Source organism: Crocodylus siamensis, chromosome 11, assembly GCF_052110815.1.
Source record: "Crocodylus siamensis isolate JL-2025a chromosome 11, ASM5211081v1, whole genome shotgun sequence".
NCBI classification, from domain to species: Eukaryota; Metazoa; Chordata; order Crocodylia; family Crocodylidae; genus Crocodylus; species Crocodylus siamensis.
In genome coordinates this window covers 10,757,911-10,775,220 of record NC_143405.1, presented here as the reverse complement: position 1 = coordinate 10,775,220, position 17,310 = coordinate 10,757,911, and the positions used below count along the sequence as shown (strand labels likewise).

General features: G+C 48.0%; 1 protein-coding gene across 2 annotated transcripts in view; it reads left to right on the top strand.

Moving 5' to 3' along the window:
* Positions 1–1,374: 1,374 nt before the first annotated feature.
* The window catches only part of EEIG1 (estrogen-induced osteoclastogenesis regulator 1), a 41,550-nt gene continuing 25,614 nt past the window's right edge, over positions 1,375–17,310 (top strand). Inside the window, exons 1-2 of one of the 2 annotated variants that reach the window (XM_090021870.1) lie at positions 1,375–1,745; positions 2,494–3,176. In XM_090021870.1, coding sequence (XP_089877996.1) covers positions 3,031–3,176 — 146 coding nt within the window. In that variant the 5' untranslated portion in view covers positions 1,375–1,745; positions 2,494–3,030. Of the gene's footprint in view, positions 1,746–1,771; positions 2,043–2,493; positions 3,177–17,310 lie in introns of those variants that run through there. The other variant, XM_090021871.1, reaches the window with a different exon arrangement.

Here is a 17,310-nt window from a genome sequence, read left to right as displayed (position 1 = left end):
ATTATTCAGTTAATTACAAAGCAAACATTGAGGTTTTCAAGAGATCTTTCTGACAAAGCTACAGAGTAAATATGCGTGAGAACAGCTTAAACTCTGTTAACTTGAACACCCAGCTCTGTTGCTATAAACAACAAGAAGTACCAAAGGGAGATTTATTATTAGTGTGACTCACAAGATATCCTTCACCTGCCTCCTACATTGATAAAGTGACCATTAGTCTTTTCTCTGATGACAGAAGTTAAGCACCAAAGGGCTGGCCATAGATGTTTCTAAAGACTTGGGGAGGAGAAGCAGAAGGTGTCAGGGTTTGGGGTTGGGTTTTTTTCCACCTTGAAATGTTTCTAAAATTCCTCCTTCCCAGCTCTGCAGATGTTACACATCCAGCAGACCCTAATTCCTTGCCACAGCATCCCTATTATATACAGAGAAGGGTCAGGAAAGGGCCAAGATCTATCAACAGCTGATGGCCATGTAAATGCAAAACATCAGTTCAAAGGGAGATAAAACACCCCCTAAATTGGAGAAAGGTACCTCACCCAGAGGACTAATGCCTCCACACCCCTCCCCTGGCTGGGGCCTGTCAAGAGGCTGGAAGGAAAACAAATGATTTCAGCCCAACACTAGCTCCACCCTCAGCATGTGAGCAAGGTCCCCCACGGCAATGCTTTTGACTCTAATCAGACCCCAAAGTAGTTTCCATGTGTTTTTTCAGTTGCAGTAACAAGGATTCATAGATGGGGAAAATAATATGATAGCTTTTGTAGTCACCGCTGGTGATTAGGGTTAATGGCAGTCTAGACACCTTAGCATGGCAACAGGAGACTCCCTGGCTCCTATCCAGGCCCTGCCAAGCTTGCTACGTGACCTTGGGCAAACTGCCTACCCTGGCTGAGCCTCAGTTTTTCTTTCTGTACCATGCAAGGAGTGACCGTCATTCAAGAAGGCCTTTAAACACGCCCAACTCTAAGAAGGTCAAATCGGGCTGGCCCCGGGAGACAGGGGCTGAGTCCTGGCCCCATGCACCTTGGTAAGGGGGTCCTGGCTCTACCACAACGCCAGTACGAACGGCGACAGGACTCGTTCGCAGGGCCGAAGCCAGGGGCACCTCTAGGGAGCTTCCCGAATTCGGACCAGTAGGTCGCTTGGGTCAGAGGCATGACTGGAAGGGCTTGGCAGCTGTTATGGACTAGGCCCGAGCCTTACTGCCATACTAGCATCAGCAGGGCCTGCATTAGCTTTACGAAGCCCCAGCTCCTGGAGTCCCATAACCAGGAGAGAGCCCAAGGTTTGCTTTAAAACGCCAGAGCCTGCAGCCAGAGAAGCTGGCAAGCGCAGCGCAAGCACCCCACGGAGGGCACAGAGAGGTGCCAGGGACCGAAGGGCTCTGCAAGGTCTGGAAGTCAAAGGATGCTGCCTACACCCCCTCCTCCCCTCCGCCGTAAGAGGCCGGCCTTTCACCAGACTGACAGGTGCCTCCTCCAATCACTGAGCCCGCAGCACCACCCTCTGGGCGCGCGGCAGTGGCCAATCGGAGCCCGGGCTCAGGCGTTCCCTCCCCTCGGAGCTAGCCAATGCGGTGGCGCTGCCGCTCTCCCCTCCCCGCGGGAAGGAATGTTGTCTCGGGTTTCGTATTCCCGAAGCGTGGTGGGTTCGTTCTGCTCGGCCGCTGTCTGCGCTGGTAGCGTAGTGGCCGTATTTGGCGTAGCCGTGGCAAAGGCTGCTGTGGACGGCAGCGGCGGCGGGAGGTGAGCGGCGGTGGCGGGGTCGGTGCTCGGCGCTGCAGGCAGAGCCGGCGCGGAGCTCGTGGCCGGGGTGGGCGCGCTTAGTGCAGGGCGGGGGGTGCCCGGCCGGCCGGCCAGCCTCGCTGCCCTAGTGTAGATGCGGCGCCCGCGGCCGGACATCAGGAGCCGGCTCCGGCTTGTCCCGCGCTGCGGGGCAGAGTGCCCGGGCCCTACCCGCGGGTCGGCCACGCCAGAAACCCCCGGTGCAGCCTTGGCACTGGGGCAGAGCCCCCCGGCTGCCGTCGCGGGGCCCCTCTGCAGGTGCGGAGCGAGGCCCCTGCCGGGTGAAAGAAGAGGATGGTTAGGGCGGATTCAGAGCCAGAGATTACTTGCAAATCCCTCCTCGTTAAAAACTTCCTAGCCTGCTCTGATTTTTTTTTTTCCCCTCTCCATTTTTTTTTCCTCATTGCAGCTGCTCTCCTACTTGTTTTCCTTTGTAAACTGCTTTGCGATCTCTGGAGAGAAAGTCACAGACAAGCTAATTGTTGTTAAACATCCCCAAATAGAGAGCGAGAGCGAGCGAGCATGCGCAGGCCTGGGGTGGTAAGGATTGCTGTAGCTAGGAAGGGGGAAGAGGCTATTTGGGCTGAGATGACTGGATTACTCCTCTGATTGGGATGAGTCTGGGCTGAATTTTATCCATGGAAACAGGGTTTTTTTGAGGGGGGGTGCTCAAGACTGGCTGAGACTAATGTACTGCTTTCTCTCCCAGGGCTAACGCAAACCTGTGGGAGCCGTAGCACGGATCGCAGACACCTATGTGAGGCCCGTTGGTCAGGCAAGGGGAGGAGAGGAGACTCGGGCTTTCCGAGTCCAATGTGCTGCCCGCAGACTTAAGATTTCTGCAGAGACCTGGCTCAGGATGACTTCCTATCGGACATGCTTTCTGGACAGGCTCTGATGCACGCAGACCACCACAGCCTCTAATCCAGACTGCTGTGGCTAGAAGAGCTCCTGCTGGTCTGGAGCTTAGCTATTTCTCCCTCCCTCTTTTCTTGGAGATGTTCCAGAGCCTTGATCTGTGCTTTTCCTCCTCACCTGAAGCCCGTCGTGGCAATGATCCCACAGCCAGATCCGACCACCAGCGAGAGAAGAGCATCCTACTTTGAAGCTGACCAATCGTTAAACTGAAATTAACCCCCTGCTTCTACTCCTGAAACAGTGGTCATTTTTTTGTGCATCTGTGTGTGGCTTGAGCGGCTCCTGACTGTTGTTGCAAGTCCCCGGGCTTCTGCTGCTGAGCCTGCCCATGGCTTTCCTGATAAAGAAAAAGAAGTTTAAATTTCAGACCAGTTTCACCCTGGAGGAGCTGACTGCTGTCCCCTTTGTAAATGGGGTTCTCTTCTGCAAAATCAGGCTGCTGGATGGAGGGGACTTTGTTAGCTTGTCTTCTAGGTAAGGAGCTTCTCCTACTTGCTCTTCTCACCAGCCTCATGTTTCAGTATTCCTGCATTGGTTGGATTAGAGGTGTTTAGTGTGGGCTAGTGCTTGCCTGCTGCTTTCATGTGACTTTTTAATAGTCCTGTATTTGGTAGCTGTGTTGGTCTGAGACCAAAAAAAAATGCAAAAAAACTGCAAGAGTTGTAGATTTTTGCATTTCTTTAATAGTCCTGGCACAGGGCCCCACAGGGTGTTTCTACCCCCACCTCCATTTGGGAAGAGGCTAGCCTGGAGGGGCTGGTTATTGTTGGCCAGCTGTGTGTGTGGCCTCCGATCAGAATTGGATTCAATTCTTGGAGGCTTACTGGTGACTCTTCTGAAACACATTGGGATCTGTTGGTGGACAGTTGGGCTCACAGAATCCTCCATGCTTCTCCCCCGAGCTTGCGTGAAGGACATCCATAAGAAAGAGCTGCCTTGCACTTTTGCCTAATTAGAAACTTACCTCTTCAGAAAATTGCATCTAAACTGAACAAGTGAACCCTGCTCCACTTTGCTCTCCCTGTTTTTGTTTTTGAGTTACTGTCCTTGGTAAGGGTTGAAGTAGCTTGCTTTGCATTGCAAATTTATTTTGCGTAGTAAACTGCTGCCTGGGAGTCAAAGGTGTTAGTTTCAAAGCCACAACTTTTTTTTTTTTCTTATTCGGCTGCCATTGCATCTCCTAGTTTTAAAGAAAATAGTAAAAGCAGTGGGTCAAACACTGCAGTAATAACGTGATCCGTCACACTGGCCAATCTAAGTATGAAACTCTTCTTTTTTTGTGGAACCCCTTCCCCTCTGTGGGTTAGCTTGGTTTTTTTATTTTCTCTTGACTAGTCTAAGCAGTGACTGTCCCCAATTCCTTCTCTGAACTGCTAATCAAAATCTGCATTGTTGCCAACTATGCACATTGATTATCACCTAGCGCCGTGCAAACACAAATTCCAAAACAGCCCTGGACTTGTTTTCCTACTGCCTCTGTAGGTGAGGGCAGCCCTCAATTTCCAGAACCCGTCTTGGGTTTTTTTGTTTTGTTTTGATATTAGCATAGAGATCTAAAGATGCAATACAGTTTTGTGATTGCAGATTCTAGGAGAAGGTGAGTCATTTAAGTCTCTTCTCTTCGTGTGAGTGTGAGCAATGCTTAAACAGAGCACCAAGACCTGACTTTCCAGTGTAGTTCAATGACCCTAGCTCCTACTGCAGTGCATGAGAGCTCTGGGCACCAACCACTTCTGGAAAAGCTGGCCCTAAAGGAATCTCTCTTGAGAGGAAGAGTCTACCAAAACAACTTTTCCTTACAGTTTTTTCCTCCCCTGTGGCTACATCTCTGGATTTGGTGGAAGCAGATTTATCTAAGGAATTTGAGCTGTGTGAGAGCTTGGGAGAAATTAACCCTTTCACTTCCTAGATCAGCTCATTTAACTTGGGAAGTGCTGGGTGGTCTTGTTCTCTCAGTCCAGGTGTAAAACTTCTGGTCTTTGAAATCAGGTTGTCAGAGTGCAGCTTTGGTGTGTGGTGCTGCCGCCAGCCTGGTGGGTTGTGTGCTGGGTGTGTTGTTTTTTGTGCTGACTGAGGTTCAGGAGCTCTCTCAGCATGCAGTATGTGTTGTAGATCACAGGCATGTTCCAGCAGAAATTGTGTGTAATTTAAACCAAACGCATACATTGCTCTCAACAGGCTTGATTGCCCGTAAACCAGCCACAGAGAAGTTGGCTGTTGGGTTTGCTGCCGTTCCCCTAACCTGTCTCCAGTCTAAATGAAAGCACATGGAAACATGTTCCTATTTGGAAAGATACTAGGCTCAGTGGTATTGACCTACATGACCTCTTCAAAACCCTTGTTTCCCATCTCTAACTGCAAGAAATGTTCATCTGCTAGGAACAGCCAGACGCAGTTACCGTGTGCAAGGCATTCCCAGTCTTGTCTTGTCGTCTTTCTTTTGCTGCCTTTCCCTTTCCCATCATCTCCCCCCTCCCCTCAGTCTCAGAATATGGAAAAAGGTCAAGGAAGATGCTTAGTTTGAACCTGACTAAGATGTAGTTAAGGTTTCTGATGATTTCTTTGGTATCAACACATCTCCAAAAAGAAACCTGAAGCACTTCCTGAGACAAGCTTTCTTTTACAAGTCTGCTTGGTGTAAGTGGCCCTGGGGGCCTTGGCCCTGCTGTTCTGCACAGCGGGCAGGCCCCTCTTGTTCTGAAAGTCTGGATGGCAATAAAGTTTCAGATCTTTTTCTTCTATAAATGTGAGCAAACAGAACAACACCTACCTCGATTTCTCTAAAGGAACTAAGGTGGAACCTGCCTTCAAATGTGGAGCTCTGTGCTATGGGGAGGTGGTGTGTAGCGGGGAAGACTGGTGATGGACCTGAAAATCTAGTTTAAAGGAGCCGTTTGCAAAATCTGCTAGGAGTTTCCCTAAATTGGTCTTGAATGTGGAAGGAGCCCTCTGCAATGAGTCTGAGCAAAAGAATCTGCTTTTGGAACTCGACCTGCGAGAGACCTTCTCTGGCACTTGGAACAGACTCATCGCTGAACAACTTGTGGGCACAACTGAGAGAGATTGGTCAGAATTGGGGGAAGTGGTAGATCTGATCTGTCACATGGTAGGTAGCATTGAGTGGGTCAGATTGATGTGATCAAACAGTCTCTTAGCCAGAATTGCAAGGAAGGGAGGTGTCAGGAAGCTTTATCCCCAGCAGCATGTTCTTGATCCAAGTTCATTCTAGCCTGAACTGCATGTATATGTTGCTGTTCCATACAGTAGAGGTGGAAGGAGGCCGGCAAAGGGTTGTGGGCCATGCAGATTCCAGACAGGGAATGGTAACGCCCTGAGCCCGAGCCCCACTTCTCTGCCTGATGCAGTGGCCAGCAGCTCCTCTGACCAGGGGGAAAGCAAAACAGCCCTGCTGAGAGGGAAACCTGTCCAAAATGCATTAAGACTTAATGCTCTCAGGAATTCAAAACATCCTGGAAAAGGTCCAAGTCCCGTGAGCACTCTCCATTGGTGTGGAGGGCTGTTTGTTCAGAAGTGTGCCCTTTATATGCTCTTGGTGGCTTGAGGCTCTGCATTAGACTGTGAATATCTTAAAGTACAAACTTGCAAGTTGTGAATTCCCTTTCACCTCCCCCCTGCCTTTCTCTCCCCTCCACCCCCACCTCCAGTCAACCATTCATGTCCTTTTGAGTAGAGCTGGGAAGGGTCCTGTGAGGATAAGACTTACCTTATCAGTGTCAGGTTTAGTGTTCTAGGCTGAATAACAGGCTATTGTATCTCAGTTGGTTTATTGCTCTCTTGCTGGACTTTGTGTTCATTAAAGCTTCGGTTAGAGCCAGGGGTAGGGCAAGTCATTACTGTGTGTTTCCCCACTGAGCTACCAAGACAACTATCTAATGTATGCTTATCAAGGCATTTACGTAGTCCCCATCACCATTGGATCGGAGTGCCTCCTAAGTATCTTTTAAAAATAGAAATAAAGAGCAGAGCACTAGGAAGATGTATTCAAAGCAACCAGTTTTGCTAAACAGATGGACTGCTGCATTTTGTACCAGTTGAAGCTTGTTTCCCCTCCCCCCCCCCAGGGTGCATATCTTCATTTCTAAATAGATACTGTAATAACCTGGTCTAGAGATCTAAATTGCATGGATTGCCATGACCAGATATCTCCTAAGAGTATGGGATGCCATCCACTTGCAGGTAGAAATGGCTAGTTCTTGCCATTGTGGCTCTTTGCTACTGGATAAAGCACTGCAAAATCCAAAAGAGACCCTAAAATTTTACTGACTGATATGAGAATTTGAGAGCTTCCACCCTTGGTAATGAGGCCTGTTAGAGGTAAGTGATCAGTTGAAAGTACTTCTCCTTTCCAAATGACAGGAGAGCTGTTGTCTGAGTTGAGCATGTTCTTCATCTGAGTGCAGATCGCAGCCCTGTGTTGAGACAGCTGAGAGATGATGCTGGTTTACATGGGATATGAAGGAAATGGAGAGCCAGGTGTCATCTGCATCCTGCGGATGTTCAGCCCATGCTGCTGGAAAGCCAGAGAAACAACTTCCTATTGAGGGAGAGGGTTGAAATTCATGGGCCCCTTTACTGGATGACTTGCCATGGAGGGATGTCTGCTCATAACTGAGCTGTTTCAGTTTGTCATCCTGCAAGGTGCCAGAGGTTTCGATCTCACGCTCCTAACCATTTAGCAGCTCCATTAATTTCAATTGGGGATTATATGCCCTTGGAGCATGATCCTCTGAACTTGAGCAGCGTTTTAGCTCAATTACCTCTGACGTCACTTCATGCCAGGGAACCAGGCCTTTCGCCCTCTTTCTTCCATGACAGCAGCTGTTCATAAATAAGCTGAGAGCTGACCCCATTAGGGTGGTCTGGCCCACTAAGACTTTTTTCCACCCAGTGCTGTAGGTTTCTCTAAGGAAATTGCTGACTTAGTCTTATGACTTTCAACCAAATGCACTGAGAGCAAAAGGCAACTTCCTCTGCTGAACATGCTTTACTCAAATTTGCTGCCAGAGATGCTGAAGGCAGGGATGTAGAAGTGGGAATTGGGAGAGATGCTTCTTGTAGCTGCTCACCCAATGTGATTTTTGAGCTGGACTCGGTGCAGCGCTGACCTTGACATTCTCCATTCAAAATAGCAGGCTTTTCTAGCATTAAGGGCACTCCTCCTGCAAGATACTGCCACCACTGAAAAGCAGCTGCTTGAAGGGTGGAGATGGGTAGTACCCGCTAATGCACATGAGGGCTCTGGGGAGCTTTGCTCAAGAGCTCCATAAACCTCTGCTGCTTGTGGCATGGTCCATGTCTATACATGGTAACCAAGATGCTTCTCAAGGCTTCATTTTGCAGAGCCAAACACAGTGAGTTGTGTACTGTTCTTCAGAGAATGAAGAGCTGCCCTTGGCCTGCTGGCATTTTAACCTCCATTTTTACTTGGCCTCTGTATCGCAAACCTGAAACCTGGGTAATTAAACAGCTTTCTTTGGAGTCCCTCTCAGCCAAGGAAGAGACTGCTGTCTGTAGAATTGGGAAGGAATTGGACTCAAATTCTGCTTTTGACCTCAATTGTAAATGAAGGCAGAATCTGATTCTAAGTTAGTTGGGGCTGGTGGCTTTAGTGGAAGGGTTACTTACTGTCCTACCTGTACAGTAGAGCCTGACTTGTATCATCCAAGTATCTGTGACATGTACTTGAGAAGTCACCTTCCTGGACAGGCCTAACTGGAAGGAAAGGCCATCCCTGTGCAGGGACAGAGAGCTCATTATGCCTGTGTGCATTTCTCTAGATAGCAGGGTTTAGAACATGTGCTCTGAGCTACCGTCTCGAGAATGGAGATGGGGGCGTTGGTGGGGGAGGCTTTTGAAAGCAACTTGATTTTGGGCCGGGGAGGGGTTGGAGTGAGCTCTTTCTTCTAGTATCTCGCAGCCTTATCCAGGATGCAGTCTGTTGTGCATGTGTGCGCACACAGACATGCATTTTTTGCTTTCCAAGCCTAGAGACAGAAGTTGGAAGGCATAGACAAGAGAACTGTGTTCTGGTAAAGTTCAAAATGCATAACTCAGTGAGACTGTCAGTCCCATTGCCGTGGGAGAGACTTTTCTCTGCAGTTCGAACTATCTGGATTGTTACAGAGGAGCCCAGTGCTAGTGAGACAAGGCAAGACAGTGGAGGGAGAAACCTGTGACTCATCAGGTGTGGTAAATCCCCTCAACACTGCCCTCAGGCTGTTTGATGACTTACAGCATATTTTCTTGGCACTTTCCTGGGCTGTGGTTCATACACCTGCAGCCTCAGACACAGACCCTTTGTGTTGAACTGGTCTCTTCCTGTCGGGTCACAGTTCCAGATTTCTGTTTGTCTTGCACAAAGTTACGTTAAACACTTCCCTGTGACGGGGCTATATCCTGTTGTGCGAGGAGGAGGCTCGGTGAACATCACAGCTCGGTTTTCTGTTCTGCCGAATGAGCTTGGGGCAGGGGCTGTCCAGCAGAATACAGAGCATGTTGACTACACAGTGCAAGTCATGCTGTGGAAAGCTCTGGCTTCAGCCTCTTCTGTATGACTTGGGAACCCCCTATCTGGGCATACTCGTTAGTTTAAATGCTCTCTTTTGGGGTTCAAGAACCCATGGCATAGATGCTGATGTTGGCATTCTCCACACCTCTGGCGCTGGGGCTAAATCCCAAGTGGAAAGGGTGGGGAGGTCTATCCTCCCTCCTGACTTCTGTGACTATCTGCTTGAGGGAGGAGGTGAGAAAAACCAGCTGCCTCTCCTTCATGCTCCTTAACCGCCATCGGTGTTGATTTAATGCCTAAATACTTGAAGGATGCTTGAGTGCCACTGGGGCCCTGTGATTTTTGGTGCACATCTGTTGGTATTTCAGTAGGCCATAAGTTGCCAGTGGCAAGCTGCTCTAGTTCCAGTTTCTAGATGAGTACCATGGAAGGCTTAGACTTTCTTATTGCAGGAAATTGCATCTGCTGTTTCAAAGTACTCCAAGACAGGCACCCACTTCTGTTGTTCCAAATGAGAGAGCTTGTTCCTTTTCTGTGTAAGTTTAAACATTGGGCTATGTGATAAATGTGCAGTGAGCTGTTCCAGGATTCATTCCCTACCTTGACTGCATAGGGTCACATCTGTGGGTGGATATCACCTTCTGTATTGGACAGGATTTGTTGGGCATGTTTGTCTGTGGATCCCTTGCTCTGTGCCATGTGACCTCTGGGATTACAAGCTCCTTTTGAAATGGATAAAGAATTGCTTCTTAGCATTGGCTCAGGAAACATCAGACCCTCAGTCTGAGTGCACGCTGGGCCCTTCACCTAGTCTGTTCCTTTGGTAGTGGCCTAGGCCTGCAGGTCCATAATTGCTGGCATATGGGAGTTTTTGCAAACTAGTGTCTTGTGATGGAGGGAAATACGAGTCTCTCATGCTTTGTGTCCCTATCTTGTTCTGTGCACCTGCTGGTAGGAATAGCCTGTGTCTCTGTGTGTTAACTCCCAACGAAGGGTGATCTCTCCTTGGTACCGTACAGCTCAGAACTCTGAATCTCGCTTTAGTGCCTGGGTTTGAAAGGCACTTCCCACTAGACAAACAGTTGTGCTTGTGTTTGCTGGATGAACAGCCCTGTTGTTTTATTTCAGTGCATTTTAATCTTGTCATTGACAAGAAAAGGAGTTAAATTTGCTGATACCCATGGCTGTCCTTCTTGTGTACTTTTGGTGGGCCTCCCTTTGAGATCAATTGACACAGCTGATCTCTAGAAAAAAGGAGGGAAGTGGGATGGGGTAAGGGGATGGAGAAAGAGGAAACGCGTGTAGACCAGAGGCTTGGGAGGAGGCAGCAGTATTGGGGTCAACAGGATGTTCTAGATAAAACCAGAGCAAAGGCAGTCTGTGTTGAACAGATGCTTTTTCTTTTCAGACAGAAATAACTGAGCTGGGAAAATATCAGGTTCAGACCTTCCCTGTGGCTGAATTGATCAGGGTTTGTGGGTGAGGGGGATGCCTGGAAGACAGTCCTGTCTTTGGATTATGATGCAGGACACACGCTATAATAGAGGAGTCTCCCCTCTACTGTGTTATGCTAGGGGGTCTGTGGGCTTCTAAATAAAAAATGAGCACAGGCTGTCGACTCGTCACTTGGCCTAGAGAAGCACCGGAGAGCTCCTTCCCTCCAAGGAAGGAAGAAAGGCTGCGAGATGGGGTGAAGTGCACAGAGCTGCAGCATGAAATAGCAGTTTTGAGCCGATCACTGCATACTTTGGATCACATACCTCAAATGCAAAATCCATGTAGAAAGGCAGGAAGCTTTTCTCTGGGAGGTAACTCTTGTTGAAGCTGCACACTGGGAAAGGTCTTGCCTCCTTCATCCTTCCCTCCATCTTGGAGTGCCACAAAACACAAGCAGCTGATTTCCCTTCCTCCTCCTCCTCCTTCCCCGCCTCAGTCTTGATTTGCTTACTTTGTTTCTGGGGAGCCAAATGCGCTGGCCCTGCAGCTGGAGAGAAGGGCTAAGATGGGTGAAAGGAAATCTCCCCGTTGTTTTGTGTACTTGTTTTGGGGTCACATGTAGGACAGTCGCACCCTCTGGCTCTGTCCAATGGAGCCAGGGTTCCTCATAATTTTTTTTGTCACTTGGGCTCGGCTTGTGACAGCTTGCTGTGCAGATCCACCCACTCAGTAATAAAAAAGGCAGCAGTGGGGGAAAGTGGAAGAGGCTGGTTTCTAGGACTTCTGGGGGGGGGGTGTTTGTTCTTGCTTTTACTCCTAGCTCTCTTCCAGTTGCTTGGTTTCACTGGCAGGTGCTTGCAGCAGGGGGCTGAGTTCTGCCCCTTTCACAAAGGAAGCGGCCTTGGCGAACCACGCTCTTCGGCCTTCCACTTCTGCTCGATGCAACTCATGAGGTGTAACCCTTGTTCACGGTTCCAGATGCAGTCTGGAGACCACATCCCACATTGTTTCAATCTGGGAAGATGCAGGATAAATATTCTTTTGGGGGCATCCTGGTGGAGCTTCCCTTCTGAGTATGCAGAAGGGCCAGGGGGTATGCTGTGTGCAAGCTTGGCATCCTTTTACAACTTGCAGATTTTAACAAGGAGTCAAAAAGAGTAACCTCTGTGCGGGTAAACTCCCTCAGCTGCTGTGAGAAGAGAGATTTGACAACTTTTCCCTCTTCCCCGCACTCCCTGACTTTTTGAGTGTTCCTTATTCTATATTGCATCTAGAAATAGCCTTTTGTACCTTGAGCCCTGGTACCAGGATTGCTGGTGACTGCTTCCAGAAGATGTTCACGCTGCAGGCCAGCACGCAAGAATCCTCCTGATGTCAGAGGGCAGCTCTGCCAAAAAAAAAAAAAAAGAGAGACAAAAAAGGCCCTCTTTTGGGCTGTGTTTGATTCTTTGATTGTAAACTTGGGCCCTGCCTGGGAGTGACTCGGGTTGGGTCCTGTCCAGACAAGTCTGGGTGTTACCTTGTGGGTGATCCAGACTATTCATACTGGGTTTGATTTCAGATTGCCTGGACTAATGCTTTTGCACTAGGGCCTTGAGCCACACTAATACCTGGTGTAACCTTTGTTCTGGTGCAAGGGCTGACCTATGTGACAGAGGTATTGTTGGCAGACAGATACCAGCAACCTCCCTGGTGGAGACCGCCTATAGCAACAAAAGGAGTTCCTCTCCTGAGACAGTATACTGGTAAAAAGGACTCTTTGCTGATGTAAGCCTCACTTGCACAGGTGTTTTGCTGGCAGAGCTGTGAGTTTTAGGCATGGGTTTTCCCACCATGCATGGATAGAGGGAGATATAGTACTGCTTCTGCTCAGCACTGCAGAGTAATATGGAGCAGTGCCTGATTTGAATATTATGGGTCTTTAAAAAAGATAAATTGGAGATGGTCCAGAGGCAAGAAGTGAAGATGATCAGGGGGTTGCAATACAAGCCCTGTGAGGAAAGGCTGAAAAAACTGGTGCTTTTAGTCTGGAGAAAAGGTGATTGAAGGGAGCATAGTATTCGGATATTTGAAAGGCTGCTATAAAGAAAGAGAAACTATTCCGTTTCCACAAAGGACAGGATATGAGGCAGTGTTTCAAACTGCAGCAGAGCAGATCTAGATCAAATCTAAAAAAAAAAATTCCCTCCCCATAAGAAGAGTAGCCCAGTGGAACAAGCTGCTTAGCAAAGCTGTAGAACCTTCTTCATTGGAGACTTAATTAGAAGAATAAATGGGCACATATCATTGGTTTCAAAATAGCAAATGTGTGCAGGATATCAGGCTAGATGGCCTTAAGTCCCTTCCAACGCAATGACTGTAAGTGATGTAACTGAGACTAGCAAAGCTTCACAGTGTAGGCTCCTTCCCTTTTCTTGGTATTCCTTTTTGCTTCATAGGCCTCTTTGTACAAGGGCTGACAGCTTTTTCTTGGATGCATGGTGACACAGCCCCTTGTCAACTAAATAATAGGAATGTGATCAGACTCTCTCTGTTGGACGCTGCAGTCTCTCTTCAGCCAGAGCCAGGGTTAGGCAGCAAGGAGCTGACCTAGAATGTCTCGCAGCGGCCATTGTAGTTATAAAACTTGGTCTCAATCCCACGAATTTTTATTCAAAACTGCTTACAACACTACCTTCTACCCAGCCCAGACTGCTTGGTACTGGGCAGTCTGCGCGCACGTTTTCTCTGCATCTCCTCTTTGCGTCTAATGATTTGGCTTGGCCAAAAAGAAGTTGGTGACTGAGCTGAGCCTAAGCATGAGCAGCCACGCTCCAGTTATCAGGAGGGATCATTGTACTTGAGTGAACAGTGCAGTGAAGAGTCTGCCCTTAGTGCCTTGTTCCAGCCACAGCCCGCTTATAAGAGAGCAATGGCTGTGTGTTTGAAACCTGGCAAGCTGTTGCTCCTTAGACACTGGAGCTGCATTTGCCATCAGGGTGCTGCGAGTAGGAGTTGTTGTACAGTGACTCAGTGCGTGGTGATCCGAGTTCGCTGGCAAATGTGCTTGCTTTTTTTGTTGTTGAATATACACAGTGTTACTGACTCGTATCTCAAGAACCGAGTCACTCATCCAACTCTTCCTTACTCTCTGCTTAGTCTTAGTGTGATTCTGACTCGATCTTTTCCTTCTGGCCCACATCCCTGGCCTCAGACCAAAAGGAATTTGTGTTTTCTGTAGATGTGGCAGTAAAACCTTGGACTTGCATTTGTGCTTCATGCTGGTCATAAGTTCTTCTTTCAAGCACAGTCATTTTATTCAGTGGGGGGGAAATATCTCCTTCCCTCCAACCTTCAGTATGTGAAAATAGCTTGTAAACTCCTCATAGCTGGGGCTTGTCCCCTGCTTCAAAGCCCATTAGGTTATACTGTATATAGTTTCTGTGGAACTGAGTCGGCTTGAATATCCTTGCATCTTTTGTTGAAGGACGTGGCAGTCAACTCACTTGGCTTGTTCTAAGGATCTGGACCTTTTAAGACTTCTGTACTCTCTGTGACTGACTCCCATTAAACTTAAATGGAAGCTTTGTGCTTAGAGACGGACCTTTTTGAAGTACAGCAAACATTTCAAATGCTGTCATAACACATTTTGACTTCTAAGCCAACTCTCTCCTAATGGTTTAGTTCAGATGTGCCAGGAGTCGTTAGGAATGCTGCAGTGTATACTTCTGATTCGGGATTTTGGAGACCCTGGCTGTGCCTTGATGATATGTGTTAAGTCTGCGTTTGGGCTCTTATGGAATGATTATTTGATTAGATCAAATGCCCCCTAGTACGCTTCATTGGCTTAATGGGGTGTTGTGTGAAGTACATTTAATGCACAATCCTAAACCTCTGGGAGGAGTCTGCCCAGAAGCCTGTGTACCTAACTCTGGACAAGCAAGACGCTGGTAAAATAAATGCACGCGGTTCCTAATCATCCCAAAAGCTGGATCCTCTGGAACTCTTTACTGGTAACTGTCTGCAGCCCCAGGCCTTCTGCGAGAAATATTACTCCCCTGGTTTGCACACTCCTCATCGGTTAGGTCAGCTGTAGGTATGGGCTTTTTCTTCTCTTTGTAATGAGTTGCATCACTGCTGCTATCTTATTTCAAAGTCAGGGCAGTGAGAACTAGGTGCTTCCTTATTTTTCTGGGGATTTCCCAACCTCTTCTTCCTGTCTTGCGTTCTGTCATGTCCCTCCAGCTTTACCTGCTCTTCCACCCGTGACTCTCTTCTTCCTCAACTGAGCTCGGTAGCAGTTTGTTCCTTGCTGTTCCCCGTCTCACTTTCGACTACAGCTGCTTCTGTTACTGCTTTCTCCGTTATCCAACTGCTGGTACACCTCCCTCCTGAACTTCTCAAATTAGATGAGCCCTGCCCAGGCTGTTCTGCTTAAGTGGCAGTAATTGAAAAGAGGCTTTCACACTCATTTCCACCCCCCACAAATGTCACAGAGAAGCAAGAGAAATAGATGTATGTTCACTTCCAGGAATGGAGCGGGTTTAATAGGTTGCAAAGCACTCTGAGAATGTCATTAAACTATTACTGCCATTGACCCCAAACAGACTAATGCGTTTGGCTGAACAGCCAGCTCTAACATCCGTGCCGTCTATGGGCAAGTTCCTGAAGGAGAAGCCCTACTGATCCAGGTATTGGCGTGGAGTGAGTGAATTAAAACGTGCAAGTTCTCATCCCATCTGAGCATGAACAGGCCTGTTGCTTTACTGCAATTTGCCTATGCAGCAGGGGTAAATAGGTTGTTGGAGCCCATGCCTGAGTCTTGTGAGGAGTGTGGGTGTGCTGACCCATGGGAGTGAGTCCTTGGCTTAAAACGCTTTTTATAAAACATCAAAAACAACTTGTTCCAAACAATAAAGACTTACTGAGTTCTCTTAGTAACAAAGTTTATATCATCTGTCGCTGAGCCATTCTTTTCCATCATAGCTGCTAATGTCTAGTCCACAACAACCATCTCTTTTAGTTGGAGAATACTGGGTTGTTGATGGAAAAACGTGTCTGCTAACAGCTGACAGTCATCTATTTAGCTTGGCTATTGTTTTAATAAGTGACGTAAGCTTGGTCATAATTCAGTGACTGTAGCATGAGTTGTTGAATAGCCAGGATCTTTGTATTTTGGGCCAGGAGAGACAGATCTAGGATGTAAATAGCTCACCATTAGTCTCTTGTACACTGCTGTGTTGTGAAGTTTATTGCCTTGAATTCAAGTGCATTATGGGTCCAGTTCTTGTTTGCTACCAGTTGGTAGCATGTCCCATGTTTCCCTACACCCTCCACCTCCCTTTCGAGGGGTAAGGACTCCATCTTTTTCTAGGGCTACTTAGTGGGACCATATCCCAGAAGCTTAATTTTTTAGTCATGCTTTGGTACCACCAACTCCCCAAGCATGTGGTACGTAAATGTCAGTCTCTTCAATTGGCTTCTTTTTTTCCCCACACGCAAGCCATTCAGCTTTATTCCAGTTTGGGGGCAGGGGGTGCAAGGGCAGATGCAATGACCATGGAGCCAAGGGGTATGGCATTTAAAGTAGAGAGAATGCAGGATAGAGAAATGGATTCTGTACTGAGAAGTGTCGGTGTCCTGCACAAGGGGAGGAAGTCCAAGTGCGCGGGTACAAAACAGAAGAATTGGGGTTTGGTGGCTTATGGCTTTCACCTGGACCTGAAATGTCTGTAAGTAGCCGAGCATTAAAGCTGCTATATGAAAAGGATGAGACCAAGTTTGGGGGAGCTGAAGTAGGTGGCCATGTGAGGCTCTTGTGCATACACCAGAACGATACCCAGCCCCAGTTAAAGAAGTGAAAGGCATAGTCTGGGTGAGGTGACCGTTGTCTGAAACCGCAGGGAAATGAAAGTAGGCCAAATGTAATCATTCAGGTTGGGATCCTGGTCAGAATACTGGAGTAAAGTCCCTTCACAATGACGGCACTTCTAGAAGCATTATTGAACTTGTGCTCAGGACTGTGCATCTCCTCCTAAAACCAGGTTTGGGTGCTTTTTGTCTGAGTCATCGGCACCACTTCTCCCTGTGATAAATGGCTTTTCTGAAGGTGACTAATAGTTACTGGCCTTGCTTGTTTGGGAAGCTGCACCTCTGCCCAGCTGTTCCCACAGTGAAATAGGCATAGCCCATTTACTGCCTCATCTTTGCCCTTCTCTACAGTCCTGGAAATGCTAATTGGGACTTGCTGTGAAACACGTCTGTGCCTGCTTCCCCTGCAGTCCTCTGAGTTGGGGCAGGGGGCAGTGAGCCCCAACAATGAACTAAACATTGAGCTAATAGTTGTCCTGGCTGATCATACAACTTGATTTACGGGTGCCTTCTCCATCTCTCTCCAGTTCTGGTCCTCGATCTTCTGCAGAATCGGGAGTGGCTGAGATTTCTCCCCCCTCCCCCCCTTTGTGTGATGTATTATTTTAAGTTCCTTTGCTTTGTCTGCAGAACACTTGACAACAGTTAAGCCGCAGTGAGCACATTGGCAGTCTATCCTGCAGACCAAAAATGGTCTCCATTGTTTCCTGTCTATATTGCTATATTTCTGTGGCTTTTAAGCTGTAAACCACCTGGTGAAGAAGCATCTTCTTGTTAGGATTTCAAGATACC